We start from the raw sequence: 25,859 nt of genomic DNA, 5'->3' as shown, positions 1-25,859 counted from the left end.
CCTTTTGCACATTGAAGAATTTAATTAGATTATTACTAGAATTAATACTAGAAATAAGCTCTTTTCATTCTTTTTCTAATGTTTTTTCTCTATACCATAAAGGAAACAAATAAACACCATTTTGCTCAGTTAGTAGTTACTGTTGTTCACTCATTTTTCCAGTTGTGTCTGACTTTTCTTAGCAGAGATACTGGAATAGATTGTCGTTTTCTTCTCTAGCTCATTTTACAAATGAGAAAACAAAGGCAAATAGGATTAAGTGCCTTGTCCAAGGTCACATAGCTACCTGAAGTTAGATTTGAACTCAGGAAGATGGGTCTTCTTAATTCTAGGCTTCATGTTCTACCACCACCTACTTGCCTTAGACATAGTTAATAACTTGTCAGTCTTATATTCAATGATTTGATCAAAAACCAGTGAAGGAAAATGTGTTGCCTCCTACCCCTTGTCATTTAGTTACATTTAGTCTCATGTTACTCTTTTGTTTTTCTTCTTTATATTGACTTTGACTAATTTCTTCTACAGTTTGTATGTTGACTCATGCTTTCCTGATTGTAGACTCATGGTGCTTCTGTTTGATTAATCTTTCATAAGATCAATTTCATGTTTTCAAATAGCTTAAGGGGAAAGAATTTGTCTTTAGGTGATTATAGAACCAAGTTTTTTTTTTTTTTTTTTAAATAAATAGAAGTATCATTTACTTGTGAAAAAAGGTTTTAAAAACAAGAGAATATAGGGTGAAAAAAATTTGTCTAATTTGGCTTTAAATATCACAGGTCAAATTAAAAAAATGCCATGTTTTCATGAGGGAAAAATGAGATTATTTTAGGTTTAATTGGCCATATATGACCCTCATTCTACACTTAAAATTGGTTTCTTCAGCATTTGGAAGCTTTACAGGAGTTAATAGGATTAGCAGTGGGAAGACCTGCCTATCACAAATGCCCAGGACATGTTAAGTTACAAAGCCTTGTGGGTAGGATACATTCACATTTATTCTACTACTAGATATGTAGATGAGCTAAGAGAAAGAAATTATATCGGGCAAGTCAGTTTCTTCCTTTGTAAAAAGAGGATATTTGATGCAGTATTTTCCAAGATCATTTGGTGATCCTATCCATACTAGTCCATTATTGATTATTCTGTATGTTTGCCAAAGGAGAAAGTTGTAACGGTTCAGTGAGTGGGAGATGATGCATCATTGACCCTTGATGAAGGCATTATTCCATAAGGAATCCAGATGTCTAGTCTCTTTTCTGATGAGTCAGATTCTCTTGTAATTTATAAATTTTTCACTGAAATGTTTATGATGCTTTGAATGAATAAATCATATTGAATGCTTTCTGGGGAAAGAACATTTGGCTAAAAGCTATCTGGGCACCTGGTAGCTATAAAACTTTAAGCTCCAATTTAATTTGTATTTTGTAAATGTTTCTCTGTTGCTTTTATAATAGATTTACATGAAATAGGTATTTATCCTTGGCAGACAAAGTTAGTCTCTTATTTTCCTCCTATTTGCATTCTTTCTTTCTAGACCCCCACTACCTTTATTTGCTTCATCTGTTATTCTTCTTGGCCCTGGCTCCTTCCATCCCTTCCTTCCCCTAATCTCTTCTCCCCCTACTCCCTTCTCCTCTCTCACCCCCACTCCCCCCATTTCCTTCCTTCCTTTCCTTCCTTCCTCCTTTCCTTCTCCTTCCCTTTTTTCTCCCTTCTTCCCTTTTTCCCTTCCTCCCTCCCTTTTTACCTTCTTCTCTCCTTTCCTCCTTTTCTCCTTTCCTCCCTTTCTCCCTCCCATTTCTCTTTGTATCAACATGCAAATAGTCCCACAAATCTTAAAATACATTGAGTGTTAACATTGCTAACATTTTGTAGATGTGCAATCAATAATATTAAATTATACCTATCCAATACCATAAAGCATAACTAGTCTGATCCTCACCATAGTCCTATGAAGCAGGCAATACAAAAACTATTAATTTCCATTTAACAGGGAAGAGAGTGATTTTCAAAGAGATTAAGTCTTTGTATAATGACATCAACAACAAAGTACTTATACCATACTTTTGAGCTGGAAGGAATCTTAGGGGTCATCTAGTCCAATCCTTTCAGTTTACAGATAAAGAAACCAAGACCTAAAGAGATTGTGTTTACATAGGTAATAAGTGGGTAGAGCTGGAGCATTGTAGTAAGAGTTGATCTCAAACATGGATTTGGCTACTTTCTGGCTATGTGACCCTGATGGACCTAGTCACCCTACCTCTTTCTGTCAGCTTCCTCATCTGTAGAATGGTGATGATAATAATAGCATCTGTCTCCCAGGGTTGTTATGAGGACCAAATGAGATCACCATTATAGAATTCTTTGCAAACTTTATATAAATGCTAGGTATTATTAATGTACTTAAATCTGAAACCTTAACAAACTTTACTTTCATCACATGAGAAAAGCATCAGTAGGAACCAAAGGAAAAGCTTTTTTCCTGATCTCTATTTAGAATAGGAAGTAGAACATGTAGCCACAGTATGCTACAAAAATAACTTGCAACAGGACATGACATTGGATTGAGCTAGACAGAAGTATAATTTAATATTTGCTGATATTAGTTTTTCTAGATCCTGCCAATGGATAAGCTTTTATTGGAGTGTTATTTGGGCATTCCACTTAGTATGAAATAACTCCTGCATATCATTGTGGTATCATTTAGCAAATTATTTCTCTTTAGTGCTAAAGTGTCCTGACTTACAGAAAACTGATATACTTCTTCTCCCACTAAGGTATGCAGAGATGTATTTTTTCCTATCTACACAATTTTTTTTTTTGAGGAAGATGAATCAATTTAAGTTCCTAACCAAATGCTCCTAAGATCTTAAAAACTTTTCAGTCATGGACTACTTTGAAAGTATGATGAAGTAAAGCCCATGGACTCATTCTCAGAAAAAAATGTTATTGAATGCATAAAAGAAAGTACATAGGATTACAAAAGAAGTCAATCTCATTCAAATATAATTTCAAAATAGAAGCTGCTGGATAGCACGGTGGAGAGAGCACTGGGCCTAGAGTCAGGAAGACCTGAGTTCAAATCCAACTCCAGACACTTACTAGCTCTGTGACCCTATTTGCCTTAACTTCTGTTTGCCTCAGCTTGCTCATTTGAAAAATGGGAATAATATTAGTACCTACCTCATGTTGTGAAGAATAAATGAAATATTTCTAAAGTATTTAGTGTAGTACTTGTACATAGGCCATATGAATGCTAATTATTATAATTGTAATAGGACATTATATAAGTTAAGAGAATATTGATTATGTTACATAATTATAACAACATATTATTTTTTATTTTTTTGTAGTTATCAAGTAATTTAAAAAAGTTCACATATCCCAAGTTAAGAACCTTTTAAATTTTTTGATGTACCATTTAGCCAATATGTATTACATTAGGATTATACTAAATTATCTGATATTCAGCCTAGAATTGTTTTGGAAACTGAGGGATCATAGATATAGCTAGAGCTGGGAGAGTCCTCAGTGGGCAATCAGTCTAACTTCCTTTATTTTATAGAGGTAGATGTTAAGGACCAAGGAAATTAATTGACTTGTTTAAGCATATCTAGATAGGAAATATCAGAATTGAGATTTGAACCTAGGTCCTCTGATTTCAGAAACACTTGTTTTTCACTACACCAAGCCCACTCCATTTTAGAGGAAGACTAGTCACTGTTAGGATATATTTAAAGTCCCCTATCTTTTTAAGAGGAAACAAGCAGTTAATAATTTGATTGTGTCCAATCAAATATGTCTTGACACCATTTGGGGTTTTTTTTTTTTGTTTGTTTGTTTGTTTGTTTTTGGCAAAGATACTAAAGTGGTTTGCCATTTTCTTTTCTAGCTCATTTTACAGATGAGAAACTGAAGCAAACAGGGTTAAGTGACTTGCCCAGCATCACACAGCTAGTAAGTGTTTGTGAATGGATTTGAACTCAGGAAGATGAATCTTCCTGACTCCAGATCTGACATTCTATCTACTGCACTACCTAGTTGTGACTTAATAACTTCTTCATTACTGCTAGTTAATCTCAATGGGAACTACTTTCTTTATGAGGCAATATTGATAAATAGCTTTGTAAACCTTAAAAAACTATGTAAATGTTAGTTATTGTTGTTGAAAGACATTCTGTAAAGATAGAAGGTTCATATTGCTCTGACCAACTTTATCACTGACCACTTATTCCTATTTAGCTCCAGTCTTTGCTATTTCCTTCCTTTTCATATTTCTCTGTAAAATTTCCCAATATATGCATATTAAATGATGGAGACAAACTCATTTTGTTTGAGAAATGCTCCAAATAATACAAAAAATTAAAGAAAAAATCATCAAAGATGAATGACATCAACAATTAATAGGGAAGATGATGGAGCTCTTCAGCTTTTAGGAGAATGTGTTATAAGGTATCCAAAATTATTTGGGAAAAAAGCAATATACAGACCTAGTTTACTGATATTAATAAGACAAAAAAATCACAATTATTCTCTGTCATTATGTTTATAGTAATAACAACCCATATCTATAGTCCCATAAAGTTTATTACTTGAAACTTTTTACTTGAAATAATTATGTAAAGTAGGGCCTGGAAGTTTTATTATCTTCATTTTATATAAGAGGACACTAAAACTGTAGGAGGTTACATTAATTACCTGAGGTCAACCAATTAGTAAATGTCAGAGTAAGGATAAAAACCCATGCCTTTTCTGATTACTAAGTTAAATTTTCTTTCTACTGTACAAAGTAGCAGCAGCAATAGCTAGCATTTTATATAGTGCTTTTAACATTTGTAAAGTCTTTACAGATATCTTATTTGATCCTCACAGCAATTTTGGGAAGCTGGTACTACTATTATTTTCATTTCAGATATGTAGAAGATAATATAACTATAAAGTTATAGAAACTGAGGCAGCCTAGAGTTTGAGTGACATTCAGAATCATATAATTAGACTTTTGTAACGCAAAGGGAAATGCCCATTACAAGTACATATTAGAAAACAATCTAAACTGTATTCTATGAAATTATAATGCCCACATTCAGCTCCAAAGAAGAGATCTTGAACACAGCTTTCCCTACTTATTTGAAGGGATGAGGAATCATTAGTGTAGAAAATGGAATATATCATCAGACTTTTTTGATATGCTGGTAAATTTTATAGTCTTTTTTTTCCTTCTATTTTTTCCTCTATTATTTTAAAGAGTAATACTCATAGAAAATGGAATAAAGTTATAGTAGGAAATGTAGGTGATATAAAAAAGAGATAACATAATTTATTTTTAGAAAGCATGTGTTGGATATTTTTCTTTAGCTGATGAGTTGATTTTTTTTTTTTCTTATTTGTGAACAATAGGGTCCACAGGAAGCCTCTTCATCTTCACTTGTATTGAATGAACCATCCTGTTCTTTTTCTTCCCTGGAGAGTTCAGTCAAATCACCCAACAATTCTTCTTCCACATCTAAAGCAGCCTACCCAGAAAGGCAGTCTTGGCTCGATATAGTCAACAATTCCTCTACCACTGAAGATGTGGGACAATCCATAATGGTTCAGATCCATTCACCTGCCCTCCCAGAGGCCTCAGAAAATGGCCTTGCCAAATCGGAAAGTGGATTTCTGAACTCTTTGTCAAGTGAGGAGACATCCTCGCTAAACAGCAGTTTAGATCACCTTTCTGTTCCTGATGACACTATAGGACTCAAGACATCAGATAGAGGTAATTACATAAAGATTTGTCTCATATGTACATACATGGTGCATACTGTATGTACACACCCACCCATTTTTTAATGTTAAAAAATTCTTTTTTCTTTGTAGATTTATACTTAGCCTTTATCATTGAATGGGTACAGCCTCAGTCAAACTGTAAGATCCTAGCTTAAAAAGGCCAGGGTCTCTCATTTAAATCATCTAGGGTCACCTCCAATCAACTTTTTAAATATCTTGCCCCTGCACCCAGATGGCTCTGTAGGGGAAAGTGAAGAAGGTGTTATCTTTGAGAACAAAGGACAAACAACAATCCCAATGCCAGGCATGTGGTACTGCCTAATACATGCTTATGGATCTGACTTAAATGTGATGATATATGTGTTAATTAAAAACTTTATAAAATACGATTATTATGACTGAATAACAAGATTATTAAGTTGGTTCAAACCTGTTTTTTTCCCCAATTTAGTGTGTACTTGATAAATTCAATATTTAATTCACAACTTTCAAGTATTTTTATGATTCTAGATTAAAAATGTATGATGACGAATTAGTTTAATTTGACAAATGCTTTTTAATACATGAACTCTAATTCTAGAGAATGATTTCTACAATCTGGCCTTCTCTGTCTCCCTGCCTCCCTGCTTCCTTCTCTTCTTCTCTTCTTCCCTTCCTCCCTCCCTTCCTCCTTCCTTTTCTCCATCCCTTCTTTTTTTTCTCCCTCCCTCCTTCCTTTCCTCCTTTCCTCCTCTTCCTTCTTTCCTCCTTCCTTTCCTTCCTTCCTCCTTTTCTCCTTCCTTTCCTCCCTTCCTCCCTTCTTCCTCCTTTTCCCTCCCTTTCTCCCTCCCTCCCTTCCATAAGGTTATAAGATCAAAAGATGCATACCTTGAAATGCATTATCTATTCTAACTGCCTCATTTTATAGAGAAATTAGCTAAGCCTTAAAAAAAGTAACTAAGGTCATTTAAATAAGTTGAGTCTTCCATAGGCTATTTAATTCCACTTTATTTTGAGATCACAATACACTTAATGTTTTTAGATAGTTGTTTCACAAATATATTTTCTGTTACACAGAGGAAAATGAGAATTGTAAGCTCCAAAGGATTTCAGTCGCTCAATTAGCAAACATTTATTAAGCACATACTATATGACAGGCCTTGTTCTGGGCATTGGAGATATGAAGACTGAGTATAGATTACACCAAATTCATTGGCACTGTTGCATTCTCAATTCAAAGTCTAGTCTAGTAGTAAATTAGTAGACATATCTTTATATATGAAGGATAATACATTTTTATTATTTATTCTGATTTTGCATATGAGTTTGTTTTTCCTGTATATGTATGTGTATATAGAAATATATACATAAATAGTTATATGTAAAATTATATATAAAAATATTAGCTCTTACACTAGTCACGAATCTTCATTTTTGAGGTAGCAATAATTTCTGTGTTAAAATTCACTAAATTCTTTTCCCCATTTGACTTAATGTGTTTTTCCATTTTCTAAGCTGACAATTAAATTTAGTTAGCACAAGACTCCAAATACAATGAAATTGGATTTCTGTGGTATGATCTTAAATAAGGCTCCTTTGAATAGGGGGCACTGGTCAAATTACTGCAATGTTAAAGTGCTAAAAAGAGCTTCTAGGTTCTATTAATCTTTCTCCAAACTGGGAGTATAGGGGATTGTATCCTAACCTAAACAATGGTGTTCTCATAGAAAAATCTCATAGATTAGAGGAACGTCAATCTAGAACACAGAGTTTTCAGAGGTCGTCTAGTCTAACCCACTTATTTTACAGATATGAAAACTGAAGACCAAAGAGAAAAAATGATTGCCACATAACATTTGTATGACATTTGCTAATTGGATTTGAATTAGATAGCTAATTGGATATTTGGCCTTAGGATCTTTTTCACAATTGAACATATTTTGAGTGATTACATGATGTTTGTTAGTTGGAACAAAGCATTTCATTTAGTCATTAAATTATTACAAAATTGTGGATTTAGAGTGTGTCATTGACTACTGTATCTTATGTACCTAACTTCTTTCACTAATCCACCACTTTATTTCTTAGCCAGTACCAAATGGTTTTGATGACTGCTTCTTTATAATATAGTTTTAGATCTGGCATGTCTATTTTTTCTCTTCTATTTTTTTTCATTTATTCCCTCTATATTCTTGACCTTTTATTCTGCCAGATGAATTTTGTTATTACTTTTTCTAGCTTTATAAAATAACTTTTTTGCAGTTTGGTATGGCACTGAATAAGTAGATTAATTTAGGTAGAATTATCATTATTATTGTATTAGCTTGGCCTCCTTATGAGCAAGTGATATTTTTCCAGTTGTTTAGATTGACTTAATTTGAATGAAAAGTGTTTTAGTAACTATGTTTATAAAGTTCCTGGGTTTGTCTTGGTAAATAGACTCCTAAGAACTTATAATGTCTATAGTTATTTTAAATGTAATTTTTCTCTCCATTTCTTGCTGCTGGGTTTTGTTGGTAATATTTAAAACGCTGATGATTTACATGAATTTATTTTATATCTTACAACTTCACTCAAATTGTTAATTGCTTCAAGTGGTATTTTTTTAGTTGATTCTCTAAAGTATAGCACCATATCATTTGCAAAGAGTAACAGTTGTTTCCTCATTGCCTACTCTCATTCCTTCAATTTCTTTTTCTTTTATTGCTAAAGTTAACATTTCTAGTACAATACTGAATAATGGTGATAATGGGCATCTTTGTTTCGATCTTATTGATCTTACTAAAAATGCTTCTAAGTTATCCCCATTATATACAATGATTGCTGATGGTTTTAGACAGATGCTACTTATCATTTTAAGGAGAATTACTTGGAGTGTGTCAAAAAAATTTTTGAGTCTAGTTCTTACAGTAGGGTAGCTAGTTGGCACACTGAGGAATGAATGCTTGGCCCAGAGTCAGGAAAACTCATCTTTCTGAGTTCAAATCTGGCCTCAGACACTTACTAATTATGTGACCCAGGACAACGAGCTTAATCCTGTTTGTCTTATTCCTCATTTGTAAAATGAACTGGCGAAGGAAATGGCAAACTGCTGTAATATCTCTGCCAAGAAAACTCCAAATGAGGTCATGAAGGGTCGGACAGGACTGAAAAACAGCAACACTATACTAATAATAGTAATATCATGCCAAGGAAACCCCCAATAGAATCATGAAATGTTGGACGTGACTGAAACAACTGAACAACAAAATTTCCCCAGTAAATAATCTTTAAGGAAAAGAATTGACTTAATCATTTACACATCCTTAGAAAGATAATGCTAACTTTCAAAAGTCTCAACCAATCTAAAAGGTTATAGACTTTACTGAATGAAATGTGATAAAGGCTTAAACCTAACTTTGCATTGTTTTCTATGAGATAGCATTGTAGCTTGAGGAAGGGTTCTTTAGGACAGCTGGTCTTAAGTGCTGATCAGCAGAAAGCTCATGGGAAGGCTCTTGTTCTTACATCAAGGTCACTTCAGGAGAATTCACAGGAAAATGGTGGACTATATATCAATAGCCCTTATTGAAAGAAGGAAAAGGAAATCCTGGAATATTTTGTTTTAGGGAACTTTGAAGAACATCATAGTTTGTAATATCTGTGTGCTTATTTAAACTGCTAGGAGAAAAGACATTCCTATGGAGAAAAATGAGAGAAAAAACAAAGCTATTTCTCCCTTTGTGCTGCTGACAGTTGCCATATGTTCTGAGTCTCTCTTCCCCCCTTTCTCCTCTCTGCCTCCTCTCTCTCTTTTTCTTTCTTCCTTTCCCTCTCTTCCTTGCTCCTATCCCTCCCTCCCTCCCTCTCTCCTTCCCTCCCTCCCTTCACTCTTCCTTTCCTCCCTCTCTTCTTTCTTCCCTTTTTTCTTCCTCCCTCCTTCCTTCCTTTCCCTCTCCCTTCCTCTCTTCTTCCCTCCTTTCCTCCCTCTCTCCCTTCTTCCCTCTTTTCCTCCCTCCCTCCCTCCCTTCTTCTTTCCTTTCTTTTTCTTTCCCCTGCTGTCTATGGGTTTTTGTTGAATTCCCAAAATAGCTAAGCCAAGTGAAGTAGTCACTATGGAAACTGTAACCCAATCATTTGGTCATATGCACTTAGCACTTACTGTTGAGGAATCGAATTACATATTGTATGCCTCCTGGCTTTTTTAGAATTGTATCTACATTTCTTGGGGAAGGAGGAAAAGGAAAGGTCAGGTCAGAGGGTAGCATTTTATTTTTATAATTTTTGGACCTGCTATTTTACTGCTGTAAAGAAGAATCCTAAAATGTCGATGATTGAGAAGTGTTTCAATGTTCAAGATAAATCACTGAAGTACCAATATGTCCCTGGTCAGGACTTTGGCTCCAGATTGAACAAAAAAAAATTACTATCCCAAGTTCAATACAGTTAACCTTCACTTTCAAGGTTGTTCAGAGAAGGGCACATTTAGCCTAGGATAGACATTAAAAACAAAAACAAAAACATACCAAAAAAAAATCTTTAACTCCCAAATCTCTTTTTATTGTAGCATGGATAACTTCGCAAAGTGCCAGTTAGTAGCTTTTCCTTTTAAAGAAAAAAAAAATTGGATAGCTTTCATTTTTATATCTGCTTTATTTCCAAATATATCTCTCCTCCACTCAGAGAGCCATCCGTTTTATTTAAGAATAAAAAATAACAAGAAGAAAAAAAATTAAGCAAAATTAACTACACATCATCTTATTCACCCATAACCCTTAATGGAAAGTTTGGTTTAGTTGGGAGAAGTGTGTGCTTGTGTGTGTGTGTGTGTGTGTGTGTGTGTGTGTGTGTGTGTGAGTATGCTTCTCAACTAGACTGGAGACAGGAGCATTCTCCCCCTCCCCTCTCCCTTTTTTCCCTTTCTCCCTCTTTCCTGCCTTCCCTTCCTTCTTCCTTCCCCTTCCTTTCTCCTTCCCCTCTCCCTTCCTCTCTACCTTCCTCTCCCTCTTTCCTTTCTCCCTCTCATCCTGTCTCCCTCTTGTTTCTCCCTCTTCCTATCTCCCCTTCTCTCTCTTTCTCCTCTCTCCTCCCTCTTTTCTCCCCCATTTAGAACTTGTACCCCCAAAAAGGAAATTAACATAAAACAGAACATTATGCTAATTTTTTAGACAGTCCAGACAGAAGATTTTATAGGTTTAAGAATGCTCAGTGAGGAAAACTTCCCCCACTAATGTAGATTGGTAGTCTCTTAGGGAATTGCCTGAGGGTGCTAAAAAGTCAAGTGATCACATGGTTACATAAGCCAATATGTCTCAGGGAAGACTTGATTCTAACTAAGCCTTCCTGACATTAAGGTTAACCCATATCCATTATGCCATGTTATAATTGTAATATCCTGTTTATGGTATTCTCCCTTTCCTTTTTTATATTGGTTCGTTCTCTTGTTAAGTATATTATTGAATGGATGAATAAACATTGTTTCCTAGACTTGGGAAATAAAAGTAGCAATGCTTCCACACATTTCTCATGCTGTGTGATTCTTGACTATGTCACAGAATCACAAAATTCCAGAGATATAAAAAAAAAATATCAGAAACAATTTAGTCAAATCCATATCTGTCTGAGAATCTCCTTCACATCACTGCAGCCCAAAGTAAAGATCATGTCACTCAATACACTCCAGTGGTTTCAAATACAAAATGTTCTGTTTGACATTCAAAGCTCTTCATAACTCTTTTCTACCTTTCCATTCCTCTTATATTTATTCCCCAACATGTATTCTTCAGAAATTCAGTGACATTGGTCTCCTGGCTTATCTATGAACAAGTTCATGAATTCCATTTATTAACTCTGGGTTTTCTTTTTGGCTGTTCTCCAGGCTGCTTAGAATACCCTTCATCCTCTACTCCTACTACTAACTACCATGGCTTACTTTAAGTCGCAACTAAAATTCCACCTCTATAGGAAGCCTTTCCCAACCTTTTTTATCCCAGTACATTTCCTTTATTAATTATTTTATACTTATTCAATGTATAGTTTTCTTTGTATATATTCGTTTGTATGATGCTCTTCCCCTTATTAGATTGTAAACTTCTTGAAGGCAAAGATTGACTTTTGCCTCTTTGTATATCACCAGTGCTTATGAGGCACAATGCCTGGTACATGTTAAATTGTTGGTGTCATTTTTCTTTCTTTTTTTTTTTAAATTTATTTTAAAAAATAATTATAACTTTTTATTGACAGAACCCATGCCTGGGTAATTTTTTACAACATTATCCCTTGCACTCACTTGTGCTCTGACTTTTCTCCTCCTTCCCTTTATCACCTCCCCTAGATGGCAAGCAGTCCTAAATATGTTAAACATGTCACAGTGTATCCTAGATACAATATACGTGTGCAGAACCGAACAGTTCTTTTGTTTAATAGGAAGAATTGGATTCAGACGGTAAAAATAACCCGGGAAGAAAAACAAAAATGCAAACAGTTTACATTCATTTCCCAGTGTTCTTTCTTTGGGTGTAGCTGCTTCTGCCCATCCTTGATCAATTGAAACTGAGTTAGATTTTTTTGCCGAAGAAATCCACTACCATCAGAATACATCCACATACAGTATCGTTGTTGAAGTATATAATGATCTCCTGGTTCTGCTCATTTCACTTAACATCAATTCATGTAAATCTTGCCAATCCTCTCTGTATTCATCCTGTTGGTCATTTCTTACAGAACAATAATATTCCATCACATTCATATACCACAATTTACCCAACCATTCTCCAATTGATGGGCATCCATTCATTTTCCAGTTTCTAGCCACTATAAACAGGGCTGCCATTGTTGTCATTTTTCATTGTGATGTTTAAATTTTTGCTATATCCATTTAAGATTTTCTAGGCAAAGTTATTGGAATGGTTTGTCATTTCCTTCTCTAGCTCATTTTACAACTGAGGAAACAGGCAAACAGGGTTAAATGACTTGCTCAGGGTCAGGATCACACAACTAGTAAGTGTTTGAGGCCAGGTTTGAACTCAGGTCTTCCCGATTTAATAAATGTTTATTGAATGAATGAATGGAAGTGATCTTCACATCTCTTTTTGAGATAATACTCTTTCTATAATTAATCAGCTATCTCTTAAGTTATCCCATTTCAATTTGAGATAACTTCAAGATTTTTTTCTTATATTAAATAGAAGCTGGGCTCTGAAATCCTATCTTTGCTTAAAGTTTTTCTGTCAGGGACTAGTTATATCAAGTTTAGTCTATTTTTTTAACAGACCTTCAAAGTCGTCAATAACTCATTATCTCACCTGATTTCCAAATTTTTTCTTCTTTCTACTGTCTACTTAGTGCCTGTAACTGATTCTCAGGTACCATGATCTAGGGATCTTTAAGTTTACTGTTATGCACTCAAGCTGAGCAGTGTCAGCTTTTTTGGGAGGGTGGGACATATCAAAAATTGTTGATTTATATTAAAATTTGTAGTCCACTAAGTCCTTCAAACTAGAAGTTGGAAGTCAGAAGAGAGAGCATTCTAGACATATAATTCAGAAGTCACAGCTATCAATTCTTTGAGGTGCTCTTTGCAATAATTTAATTTGGCCTTGAACTTGAACTTATCACAGCTCTAATTTATCTGTGTATCAACTTATAATTAGACAAAAGCGTTCTCTTCAGTCCAAAATTCATTTTCCTCAGAAGAGAAAACAGAAATAAATTAAAAATTTCCTAGTTTTGGCTTTTCTCTGTCATCTGTTTTTATCATCCTTTACACCTTAAGTATTGGTCCTATTTCTTCTTTGGTTCCCCTCCCCCCCCCCAATATTCAAAATAACAATAATGACAGAACCATACATTTTACACAACAATTCTTTACATTCTCCATAAAGGATCAACCCAACATGGCAAAAGTATTTGACTTCTTTCTTTCTTTCCTTCCTTCCTTCTTCTTTTTTTCTTCTTTCCTTCCTTCCTTCCTTTTCTTTTCTTTTTTTTCTTTTCCTTTCTTTTCTTTTCTTTTCTTTTCTTTTCTTTTTTTCTTTCTTTTTTGTAACACTAGTCCTAGAATGACCACCCATTATCTCTTTTTGTTGTTAGTTTGGATCATAAGATTTAGAACCAGACATGGTTGCCCACTTCCTTTTCAGTTCATAAATATTTTGTATAGCTTCTCAGATATATCTCACTTTTGGTGTCATGCTCTAACCCATAAATGTTAATCATATTGTTGCTTGCCACATTCCTAGTGTACCCCTGAACCAAAATGTAATGTAATTGAGAAGTATTTAATAAAATATAAAAAAAAAACCACAGATACTGTTAATATGTGGTTTTCTAAGTTTATATACAGCCCACAGTCATCCTTATGGTAGCTTATTAGTCTCTATTTCAATCTGAGTCCCAATTGCTCTAGCCTACTTAGAACTTTCATGCTTCTTTTCATCACTTTTTGAATTATCTTTATTCTGATTCTGTTGATGATTTGGCATAGTTACATATCATATAAACATTCTGATTCTGCTGATGGCTTGGCTTAGTTAAGTTTTATATAAGTCTCTCCATAGACTCATTTGATCCCTAGTTGCTTTTTTATTATTTGAAATTCATAACAATTCATTCAACATCTGCAACACCAATGGACCAATTTGACGACTTGTTCATATTAACTAGCTGTTATATGTTGGACTATATGTTTTGAATCATTGTAGATTTCATTAAAGTGTTTTTGAGCCCAAGATTGTTGTAAATAAGATTGTTTTTGAACAAAAATCATTTGGAGAAGCCATCCACCAATAGGAATTTTTTTTTTCTCTGCAAGAGGCATCTTCCATTTAATGCTGAACTCCCTAGATGTGCACATCCCCTTCTGTTTTACACCTTGCTTTATGTTGCCACTAGGCAGATTGTTAGAAAATGTCAGTTATGTGATTATGTCTTAGAATATTCTATAGTTTTCACCATATGTGTGGTGATAGTGTGTTTTATGAGAACCTTTAATTTGACTTTTATATTTCATATCAGTTGGGTCTTAACTCATTATTGCAATACTAGTGTCTCCCTGAGCAAATACAAATACTAACAGTAGTCTCTTGTTGAGGGAGGGATCTCCTAGTTTTAAGGTGAATCTTTTATTTAAAGGTCATGTGTAATGGGAAGGGCACTGGAATTGGAATGGATCTCTTTCATTGAGTTATTGAGCCTCTATGTATTCTGTTTACTTATCTGTAAAACAAAGAAATTAGACTAGATAATTTTTTTCCGTGATTAATATTATTTATCTTTAGGTAAAATGGGAAAGTATTGGCTATATTATTTATCACATTATTTATTCTGTTTTGTCTAATGGAAATAACATTTAGATTTGACAGTATATATTTTGTGAATAATTGATAGAATAGATTCTTGACAAAGAAAATGTTTATATATGTTTTTTTGTTGGTGGTGATGCATATGTTGTTTTTTGTTGTATATATTTTTTCTTTTTGGGGGCTGTGGAGTAAAAATAATGACGCTAGATTTTGAATTCATTTCCTTTGACCAAAAGTTGTCAAAAGGTTGTTAAAATTTCTGTCAAGAAAGACTAGCAACCATGTTGTTTTCTAGAAATTCTTAACCTTCCTAGAAAATATAAGATGTTTTAGTGATATAGAATGCTGTTGATAGAGGAAAACATTTACAAAATTTCTACACATCAGCAATTCCTTTAAAAATTTAAAATATCTTTTCCTCCTTCTCTTTCCTTCTATCCACCTATCTCAATTACTTTATGTAAAAAGACATATTATGAGCCAGGCATTGTTCTAATAATTAAGAGTGGGTAGAAGGAATTTGGGAGGGATAGAAACAAAATTAAAAAAATATTATTAAGATGTTTACAATCTAGAAAGATAGTTAAGACTAATGAAAATTACAAAAAAAAATAGTATCTTAAAGTGAAGGTCTAAAATATAAGTCTTTACTTCAGGATTTATTTTTATGGATATAAACAAAGTGCTAGGAAAATTCATCCCCTCATCTACTCATTAAAGCAGGGATTAATTAATTTTTTTGTGAAATAGACTCTTATAACAATCTGTGAAATCTATGCATCCCTTCTCAGAATAAAATTTTAAGATGCACTAAATATAATGCATGCTATTACAAAGAAAACCAGTTATCTTGAAATGTATATCTAAATATTTTTTAAAATGATAATTTCATATTTCTTATAGTTCAGTCTATCATGTCCAACTCTCTGTGACCTTATTTGGGGTCTTGGCAAAGACACTAGAGCGATTTGCCATTGCCTTTTCCAGTTGATTTTACCTATGAGGAAACTGAGGCAAAATGGGTTAGGTAACTTACCAACAGTCATACAACTAATACATGTCTGAAAGCATATTTAAAATCAAGAATTTCTGAATCCAGACCTAGAAATCTATTCACTGCCCCATCTACCTGCCCCAAAGTGAAGGAGTGGAAAAAAAAAGTTGTTGTATAAATGTTGACCATAGTAACACCATTACTAATAACTTAACCTGAAGTTATTTTTACTGAGTCTGACTACAGTGACAGAAAAAAAATCTTTTGAATCTTAAGATATTAAACTCAGATATTTGTTTCAGTTTTTAGTAGCCCAGTATTTACTCAGTATCTTTGAAACAGATGAGATGATTTTGATATTTGAATAGTTTTAAAAATGCAAGTAAAGAAAAGGGGAAAATATATTAATTATTCACTCAGTAAGCAAATACTTATTAAATGCTTATTATGTGTCAGGGTAGGTAAATGGTATAGTATATAGAGTACTAGACCTGGAGTCACGAAGACTCATCTTTATGAGTTCAAATCTTACCTTAGATACTTACTGGCTGGGCAACCCTGTATGAGTCATGTAATCCTATGTGCCTCAGTTTTCTCATCTATCAAATGTTCTGGAGAAGGAAATGACAAACCAGCCCAGTCTTAGCCAAGAAGACTCCAAATGGAGTCACAGATACTTGAACATGATTGCAAAATGATTGAACACATAAAAATGCCAGTCACTGTGTTAAGAACTGGGATGCGAAGAAAAGGAAAAACAGTTATTGCTCTCTCAGGAAGCTCACATTCTAATGAGGGAGATGAAATATAAACCAATATGTATGTAGAATATATGTACAACATAAGTGGAAGATAATTTCAGAAGGAATAGGGAAAGGGACCTAGAAAATTCCGAAAGGTAGAATTTGAACTTAGTCTAGGAGACCAGAGAAGCTAGAAGTTGAAACTGAAAAGGGATAACATTCCAGACATGGGAAAAATTAGTGAAACATATATGGCAGCAAGAGATGAAGTGCTATCATTAGTGAAGTTGAATCGTAGAGTACATGGAGAAGTGGATAGAGTTTAAGAATACTGGAAAGGTAACAAAGGGGCCAAACTTGGTCTTTAAAAGCCAAACAGACAATTCTGTATTTTATCTTGAGGGTAAGAGTAGGCCACTGGAGTTTATTCAATGAAGGGGTAGTCCAACAAGTTAGGAATAACACTGATAGTTGAGGATTGGAGTGGAGAGGAAGACAGGAACAGTCAGTAGGAACAATAACAAGGCCCATATGTTTGATGATATAACCAACTAAGAATTGGCTTTATGTTTAAATTACTTAGTAACATTTTAAAGCAGAAATTGAAATTTTTTCTTTATAAGTTTAGATTCAAATACATGTAACTTTTGGCAACATCAAAAGTTGATGTTGTCAAACATCACCTTAATAATGTTAACATTATTAATCATTTAATAATGTTAACAATACCATCACCTTTCACAAAAGTTTTCCTCCAGCCCTTCGTCATTATGTATATGTGACCCTGGATTTCAGAGAATGATACCCAAAGAGCACAAACTCCTGTGGTTGATGAAACATCACATTGATGAAAACACTGGTATGAATTAAAAACAATACCCGATAACTCTCAATAATTATCACCGTATGCGTGTTTTCTTCACAACCATCCTTTGAGGTAGATAATGCAAAATTTTATAATCACATTAAGTGATAGACCAGGATACAAACTTAGTTCTTTACCAATTCCATCTTTAGAATTCTTTTCATGATTGCATGCTGCCTCTTTTCAATTTAGTGGCTTCTATCTATAAGTACTAAAAGACCTAATTAAAGAAGATATCTAAAGTGATTTCTGTCTATGAAGGCCATTTGCATGAATCTTTATTTTTAAATTTTTTGATATACAATTGACCAGAATCTCCAGTACCTTTTCATTTCCTTTTTTTCCTATGGTGGCAGTTTTGTATATCATACAGTAAATCCGATTTTCTCTTTCTTGCTAACTCTTTCCAAGTTTCTTTTGTTCTTTGGGGACTATAATTATCTTCCATGGGACACCATTAAACTTCTACAATCTCAAAAGGGCTTCCTTTGAATTGTGAAGTGAAAAATGGCAGATGAATTCCCCTCCTGTCTCCCAAAGGCAACATTTATATTCAAATCGGAAAACAAACAACCCCATTCCAGTGAGCACAAGGGAAGACTTAGCCAAAAATAAGATAGTGGGGGAGGCAAAGTTAAGAGATCATCTCTATGCAGTATTTACGACAGCCAAATGTAGGGTCTATTAGTATTTCGTTGCTTGTCAGAGAAAGACAATAGCTTGGAACATGTAGGAGGAAGAGGAATGAGCAGCACCTTCACATGGGTTATTAAACTAACATGAACTTGGCAACGAATGACTGCCAACTATATGCCAGAATTGTTTTTTTTTTTTTTTTTTGGTCATTATTACTGATGATATTCAAAGAACATAAAAATCAGTATATTTTAGCCTTCAACTTTGACATTTACCATTATTATTATCATTATAAGGGATAATCGACACTTATATGGCTCTTTAGGGTTAATACTTTGCATATGTTATCTTATTTGTTCCTTAAAACAATCCCATGAAGTTGGCAGTGCAAGTATTATGATCACTGTTTTACAAAATAGAAAATTAAAGCCCAGAGAGATTTTAGCATTTTCCCTCCTGTAGGGTCTAAAGTCTAAAATCCTAGTCCCACTTGAGAATAGAGGAATAGACTAAAATCAGATTTTAATATCCCTTTTAGCCTCTGGAGGTTGAGATATCCCTAAAAGACAGTTTTTATTTCTTCTTCTTCCCTTAGGTACATAAATTATTTAGTACTTCAATATGTAGAGCAGTGAGAAAAATTCTCTATAACTTTCAGGTAAACAGCGACAAGCAAGATCTTAGAGAGTCTTTAAAGAATTTAATTGTAAAGTAGGAAGAAGGAAGCAAATATTCAAGTACAAAGATAAGTGGAACAAAGAAAAGAATTAAGAGAAGAAAGAAAGGAGAGAATGTTTAAAAGATAATAGAAGTGGGTAAAAGAGGAAAGAGATCTCTATATTGAACTCTATTTTCTGTTTTTCCTACACTCTTCTTTGATGATCTTAACATTTCCTCTTAGTTTAATGATCATCTCTATGATTTCTCGATCTATGTATCCAGCCCTATTTTTTCTCTTGATCTCCAGTGATATTTACATCACTGGCTACTTAGTAGCTATCTCAGATTGGATATCCTTTAGCTATTTGAAACTCACCATGTCTAAAACAGAACTATTATCTCCTGCCCACAAACTCACCCATTTTTCACAATTCTCTGTTATCATCAAGGGCACCCAGAAACCCAGGTTTGAAACTTCTGTTTGTTTTTTTTTTTTTCCAGCCCCATATCATCATTCACCTAACATATTCAATCTGTTGTCAAATCTTGTCATTATATTTTCTGGACATCTGAAGCAGATTTATCAGACATTGATAGAGCACTCTATTTATATATAAATGCATATTTATATATATTTGTGAAAAGCCCTCGGCATGTTGTGGGTACTGTCCATGGTTGTTTTATGAGAAGACATGTATAAAAGCTTTCACTTAAGTTCTCTAAGTCTCACTTTCTTCACTGGTAAAACAAAGTATTTGAATTCTAAAATCACTTTAGTTCCAAAGCTATGATCCTATGAGTTACTTGGGATAGGAAAACATCACTAAAGAAAGTACCCCCATTGGTGAGATCAGGGTAAAAGTATGGTCTAAATTGAAAGCAGACATGTATTTCTAATTTGAAATCCCTCATCTGTCATGCTAGATTTCTGAGGACAGAGTGATTGAGATTTTTTCTATCATAGGAAAATAATTGCCCATGCTTTCATTTTTCCATCCATAAAATGTGAGTCCTTTAACCTGCTTCACAAAGTGCCTATGAAAATAAATGATATTTTGACTATAAAGTGTCTTCTGTGTCCATGGAAATCAGCTCTGTATTATCATGTAAGAATATGGACTTGATGAGGAAGGGTAGCAATTGCAATTGAAACACTTGAATTTCAGATGATCCATTTATCTGGCTTTAGAAAGCAAAGCAAGGTGGAAATAATTAACATGACTTCTATTTCAAATGGGAGGGAGAGGAACTGATTATACTGCCAGTTTTATTGTCTTGGTCATTTTAAGATGATGGGATACAATGAGGTATTTATTCCTAATTAAGTAAAATGAAAAAAAAAACACTGCAAAATAAAGTAAAAACTTTGAAATGATTCAGGAAAAATGGTGGAAGTATGGTGCAGAAATAGAAAGAAAGCTGATTTTGAAGTTTTGTTACTATTTGTTGTATGTATGAGCCATTGGAGTTTTCTGGGCCTCATTTTTTCCTTCTAAAAAATTAAGAGTTTTGGATTAGGTAGTTCCAGATTTAAGTTAAATGATCCTATGATTTAAGCAAGAAATATAGAAGGAATACACTAAAAGTATGATTATTGGTGAACATCTTAAGAGCCACAATCCTATTCTTTGCCTTTAGCTGAATGCCCCCTTTATCTCCTCTGATACTGTTCCCAATTTGATGCAGGTCCTCATTACCTCATGCTTGGTCTATATCAGTAGCCTGCCAGTTGATCTCCTACCTCAAATTTCTTCCCTCCTTTCACTCCATCTTTTTTACTTAGCTGTCAAAATGATTTTCTTAAAGTATACTTCTAACAACTACCCTGTTGCCATTCTGTATTAATTACATCAGTGTCAGTGGCTCCCTACTGCCTTTAAACAAATACAAAATCTGTTTGTCATTTAAAGTCTCTGGTCTCCTCCTACCATTCCAGTCTTTTTATATGTTACTCCCTTCCATTCTGGTCTTCTTTCAAATTAGTGCCTTCCCTCTGAGGTTATCTTCAATTTATCTTACATGGGTCTTATTTATGCCTTTACTTGCATAGTATCTTTCCCATTTTTTAATGCATGCTCAGTGCTTAATACAGTGGGTGGCACATGGTAGGTACTTAATAAATGCTTGTTGATGATTAATGGGAAGGCTCTTTGGTATGGTGTGTATCTGCTTTTATATTTGTTTTGTGTTTTGTGAAGTCTAGCATGGTACCAGCTTTTATAGTACTTTTACTTTCCTGTTTTGTGAAGACTTAAACACTTGCCATTGTAAATATTCTAAATATAAAATTTCAGATATAAAGTATCATGTTAAATCACAATGGCTGGCACATAGTAAAGCATTTAAAATAATAGGTGGTAACTGACTGACTAATTGTCTTTAGTTATAACAGTATGTTTCCTGTACTTACAATGCATTTTTGATACTGTGATATTGAAAAGCCAATAGTTGCTTTAAAAAATTTTAGACATATTAATAGCACATTTCTCAATCAAAGAGTATTAAATCAATCAGGATCAATTAAGAACGTGGTCAGAATTAGAATTAGAATAACACAGGACAGACCAATTGGTTAGTGGTCATGATCTGGAAAAAGATCCAGCAAAGAAGAGAGGTTAGACAGGTACAAGGAAAATCAGGAAAGAGCATTGTCCCAATTAGAATTCTTGGTCTCATTCTATTAAACAGTTTTACTAGTAATTAAGACATAGATACATATGTTTGGTGGATTTACAGACAACATGAAGCTGTGAAAGATAGCTGATAAACTAAATGATAAGCTTGAATCCAAAGTTGTTGGAGGGTCAGAAACAATGCCTGAAGCTATTAAAAGGAAATTTAATAAGGAGAAATGAGTAGTTGTATATTTTGATTTCAAAGAAAAATCAATTGCCAATGATAAGAGAGATGTTCCTATAAGCAGTTCATGATCTGAGGATTTTATTGTACCTTATGTTCCATGTAAATTTGATCATATCATCACAAAAAAACTAATGTAATATTAATCTTTATTAATAAGTATATTGCTCAGAATAAGGGATGTGATAATCTCATGGTATTTGGAAGTTAAGTGGAAGATAGATTGAGGTGGGAAGAAACTTGAGACAGGGATACCAATTAGAAGGTTATTGCAATAGACAGGAGAGAGAGATGGGTAGAGTGTGAATTTGGATATTGTCTGTGTGAAGGAAGAGAAGGGTATGTATATAAGAGATGTGGAAATAATTACACATTAGATATATGGAATAAGTATAAATGAGGAGTTAAGGATGATAAGATTGTGAGTCTGGGTGGTTGCCTAGTAAAAGAAAAATTGGGAAGAGGGTTTTGGAGGAAAACTTTAGTTCTCTTTTGGATATGTTAAATTTGAGGTGCCTATGGGATATCGAGTTCAAGATGTCCAAAAGGTAGTTGGTGATATAGGACTTAAGCTCAGGAGAGAGGAGAGCTAGAAATAGAGATCTGGGAACCATCTAAATAGAAGTGATAGCTGAATCAATAGGAACTAATGAGATTGCAAAATGATACATTATCGAAGAAAAATGAAGGAGTCCTATACAGATGTGTTGATTAGTAGACATGACCTGGGAAAAGGAAGAGAGGTCAGGTACAAAGAAAACCAGGAGAGAGCACTGTTACAAAACCTTAGAGAAAAAAAATTTTATAGGAAGAGAGGGTGATTAACGATGTCAGGGATTGCAGAGAGAGAGCTCTGGAAAGATGAGGTTAGAGAAAAGGGTATTAGATTTGGCAATTAAGGGATCCATTTAACTTTGGAGAGAGCAGCTGACAATTGAAAACAAAATTAAAGTCATTTCAGCTTCTTTAACTTTTACTGGATGAACTAAACCCCTAATTCCTGGGTAGTTGTGGAGGGAAATAGTATTTCAAGTAGATGAGTTCTAAGTTCTTTCCATTTCAACTAGATGATCTCTAAGGCTCCTTCTAACTCCAGGATTCCATGATCATGTGACAATAGAGATTTTTAGAAAAAAATATTATAACTTGTTTTTCTTAATATGCAGAACTGTCTTTTTCTCATTTTTTTTCCTGCAAGTTGCTAAATTAGTGTTTACTTTAGTACAACACTCAAGTCATGAACTATAGTTGCTATTAAAAAGAATCACAAAAATGCAAATTTCCTAGGAAGAAGTTATTTGGTACAGTTGTTAGAGTCTGGAGTTCTGAATTCAAATCTCCTTTCAGATATTAGTAGCTGTGTGACCCAGGAAAGGTCACTTAAATTCTGCCTCACTTTCCTCAACCTTAAAACTAATAGTAATGCCTACTTCTCAGTGTTGTTGTGAGGATCAAATGGGATAATATTTGTAAAGCATATACCACTCATAGAGTAGATACTTAATAAGTGCTTATCTACTTCCCTTACTCCAGGATATCTGAAAATCCTATTGCCACAATACTAATTCCCCAAACCCTGAAAATTGTTAGACAACTTTTCTCCTGATACATCTAAGAAGTAACAACAACAACAAAAAAGATTTTGGTAATTTAGTGGACTACAAGCTCAAGCTAAAATGATCTTAGGGTCAATTTGAAAAAGCCATGTTGAAATCTAGGGTGGCAGTAATCCCATTAAACTCTTTCTTAATCAGACAGCATTTGAAATCTCATATTGAGTTTCATTTACCATATTTTTGGAAGCACACAGGAGAACACCGGGAGGATGGAGACCAGAATGATTTTGGGATTCAAAATCATTCCATATGATTTTCATTTCATATGAAGATTGAAGAGATAAAGTATATTTAGACTAGGAAAAAGAAAAGTTAAGAGGAATATGATAAACCTTCAAGTATTTGAAGGTCTACCATATAGAATAGAGATGTTAATATAAGCTCAGCCCCAGATGGCAAGAATGATTAATGATGTACAGAATGACAATGATGGTCATAAATTGAGACCTGGAAGGGATTTTAAAGGCCATCAAATCCAACTTTCTTATTTAAGAAATTAGGAAATCGAGCCTGATAAAGGTTGAATGTTTTGTTTATGGTCAAAAAGCTAAAAAAATCTGAGACAGAATATGAATTAGTCTTCTTGACCCTAAACCTAGTATGCTGTTCATTATTCCACACTACTTTTCCAGAAGTGAAAAACATCCTGATAAAGAAGGTGGGAAGGAAGAAAGGAATGAAAGAAATAAGGAAGTAAAGAAGGAAGGGAGGGAAAGAAAGAAAGAGTGAAGGAAGGAAAGAAAGAAGGAATTTTGAACATATAAATGAAGGATTTTAAAAATTCTTACAGTTGAGGAAACTAAGGCAGATAGCGATTAAATGACTTGATCAAGATCTCAGAGCTAGGCCAGGTTTAAACTCAAATCTTCCTGAATGTAGGCCCAGTGCTCCATACCTAGAAGCCTAGAATGTGACTATACAAAAATGAGAAATGCTTTCAAGCAAACACTGAATGACCAGTTGTGTAACTGCAGAGTGTTCCAGTTTAGCTACAGATTGGACCATACGGCCTCTGGTTTTTCTTCCAATTTAGAAAGCCTGAGATTGTAACATTCTTACATTTTTAGCCTCCCCCAAAGACAGTTGCTGTGACTTGTTACTTCTACCTTTTTGATCTTATCCATTGTGATGACAATTGCACAGAATCTACTTTGTATTGTTTGTGCTTAAACCTAGTCAGGAAGGCTAATTGTGCCCACATGTAGCTTTGAATGGAGTTTTCTATCATTGTTCTTTTAAAACTATTAAAAGGATAATAAAGTATTCAGGGCCAACCAATGCCCTTAACAATAAAGTTTCATCTAGAGAATTAAGAACCATTGTAATGCAAGTACAGTATCTTATTTTCTCAATTTAAAAGAAAGGGATGAGAACATTTGCAATTAATTTTCTTAGGGAAAACTTTTTTTCCTTTGAAAATATGTTCTGGAATAAATATTCATAGAATCAAATGCTTGGAAGAAAGGCTAGTCTTAACAAAGTGGTAAAATAGGACAATTATATTTATCTCTAGTACTTTCAGTCTCTTTTTCTCCCCCTTGTTAAACCCTTCTCAGTATTTCTCTTTGGAATATAGTACCTTTATCCTCTTCCCACTGTGAAAACTTTTTTTATGAATGTATGAAACTTTTTTTATACAGAAGTAACATTTTACACAAATATTTGCATTAACTAAATAAATTAAAGGACGTTGAGATGAAATTTTTGGCATTACTAGGTAAGGTAAGGCAGATATTTTGAGGATAGCTTTGAGAAGCTTAACATGCTTAGTAATTTCCTGATTTGTTGGCTCTAATCAAAAGGGGCCTTACAAGATCATTTGCTGAATTTCTCTCCCCTGTTCTCAGATAACACTACTCCCAGGATTATGAGAATCAATCAGTAAATATATATTGTATGCATACTGTGTGCCCAGCGTGGTTTCCCATTTTTATAAGCTTCTTGGAGTTAAGTATTGTACAACTTCTATTTCAAAAATCTTTCTCTGCTTAGAAATTTTGTTAATCCTTTTTTTAAAAAAATATTCAGATATCCAAAAGATCCAATATTTCATCATTGTTATTGACTGAGGAATCCTAGGCAGTTAGGTTGTATACATTGTTTAGGGTTCTAGACCAGGCATCAGGAAGACCTACATTAAAATGTGGCCTTAGACACTTACTAGCTGTGTAATACTGGGCAAGTAATTTCATCTCTTTCTCAGTTTCCCCATTGTTAAAGGGGAACCCTTGAAGGATTGTTGTGAGGATTAGATGAGATAATATTTATAAGTAATTTAATCTCTGTCTCAGTTTCCCTATTGTTAAAGGGGAAACCTTGAAGGGTTGTTGTAAGGATTAGATGAGACAATATTTATAAAGATTTTCCCTAGCGACTAAGAAAAAGAACTATAGATGCTTTGTAAATACTTATCTACCTATTTCTTTATCCCTACCCTCCTATTCTTTTTCTTTTGTA

At 33.9% G+C, this 25,859-nt stretch overlaps 1 protein-coding gene across 4 annotated transcripts in view; it reads left to right on the top strand.

The window, feature by feature from the left end:
• IPCEF1 (interaction protein for cytohesin exchange factors 1) overlaps positions 1–25,859 on the top strand; it is a 120,195-nt gene that overhangs the window by 85,545 nt on the left and 8,791 nt on the right. For all 4 annotated transcript variants that reach the window (XR_007953656.1, XM_051997976.1, XM_051997977.1 and 1 more), the window contains one exon: positions 5,398–5,758. Coding sequence is in view for 3 of the 4 variants with exons in the window: in XM_051997976.1 (XP_051853936.1) it covers positions 5,398–5,758 (361 nt within the window). In the remaining variant the exon portion in view is untranslated. The remainder of the gene's footprint in view (positions 1–5,397; positions 5,759–25,859) is intronic.

Source organism: Antechinus flavipes, chromosome 4 (genome assembly GCF_016432865.1).
Source record: "Antechinus flavipes isolate AdamAnt ecotype Samford, QLD, Australia chromosome 4, AdamAnt_v2, whole genome shotgun sequence".
Taxonomy (NCBI): Eukaryota; Metazoa; Chordata; class Mammalia; order Dasyuromorphia; family Dasyuridae; genus Antechinus; species Antechinus flavipes.
This window is presented reverse-complemented; position numbering and strand designations above follow the sequence as displayed.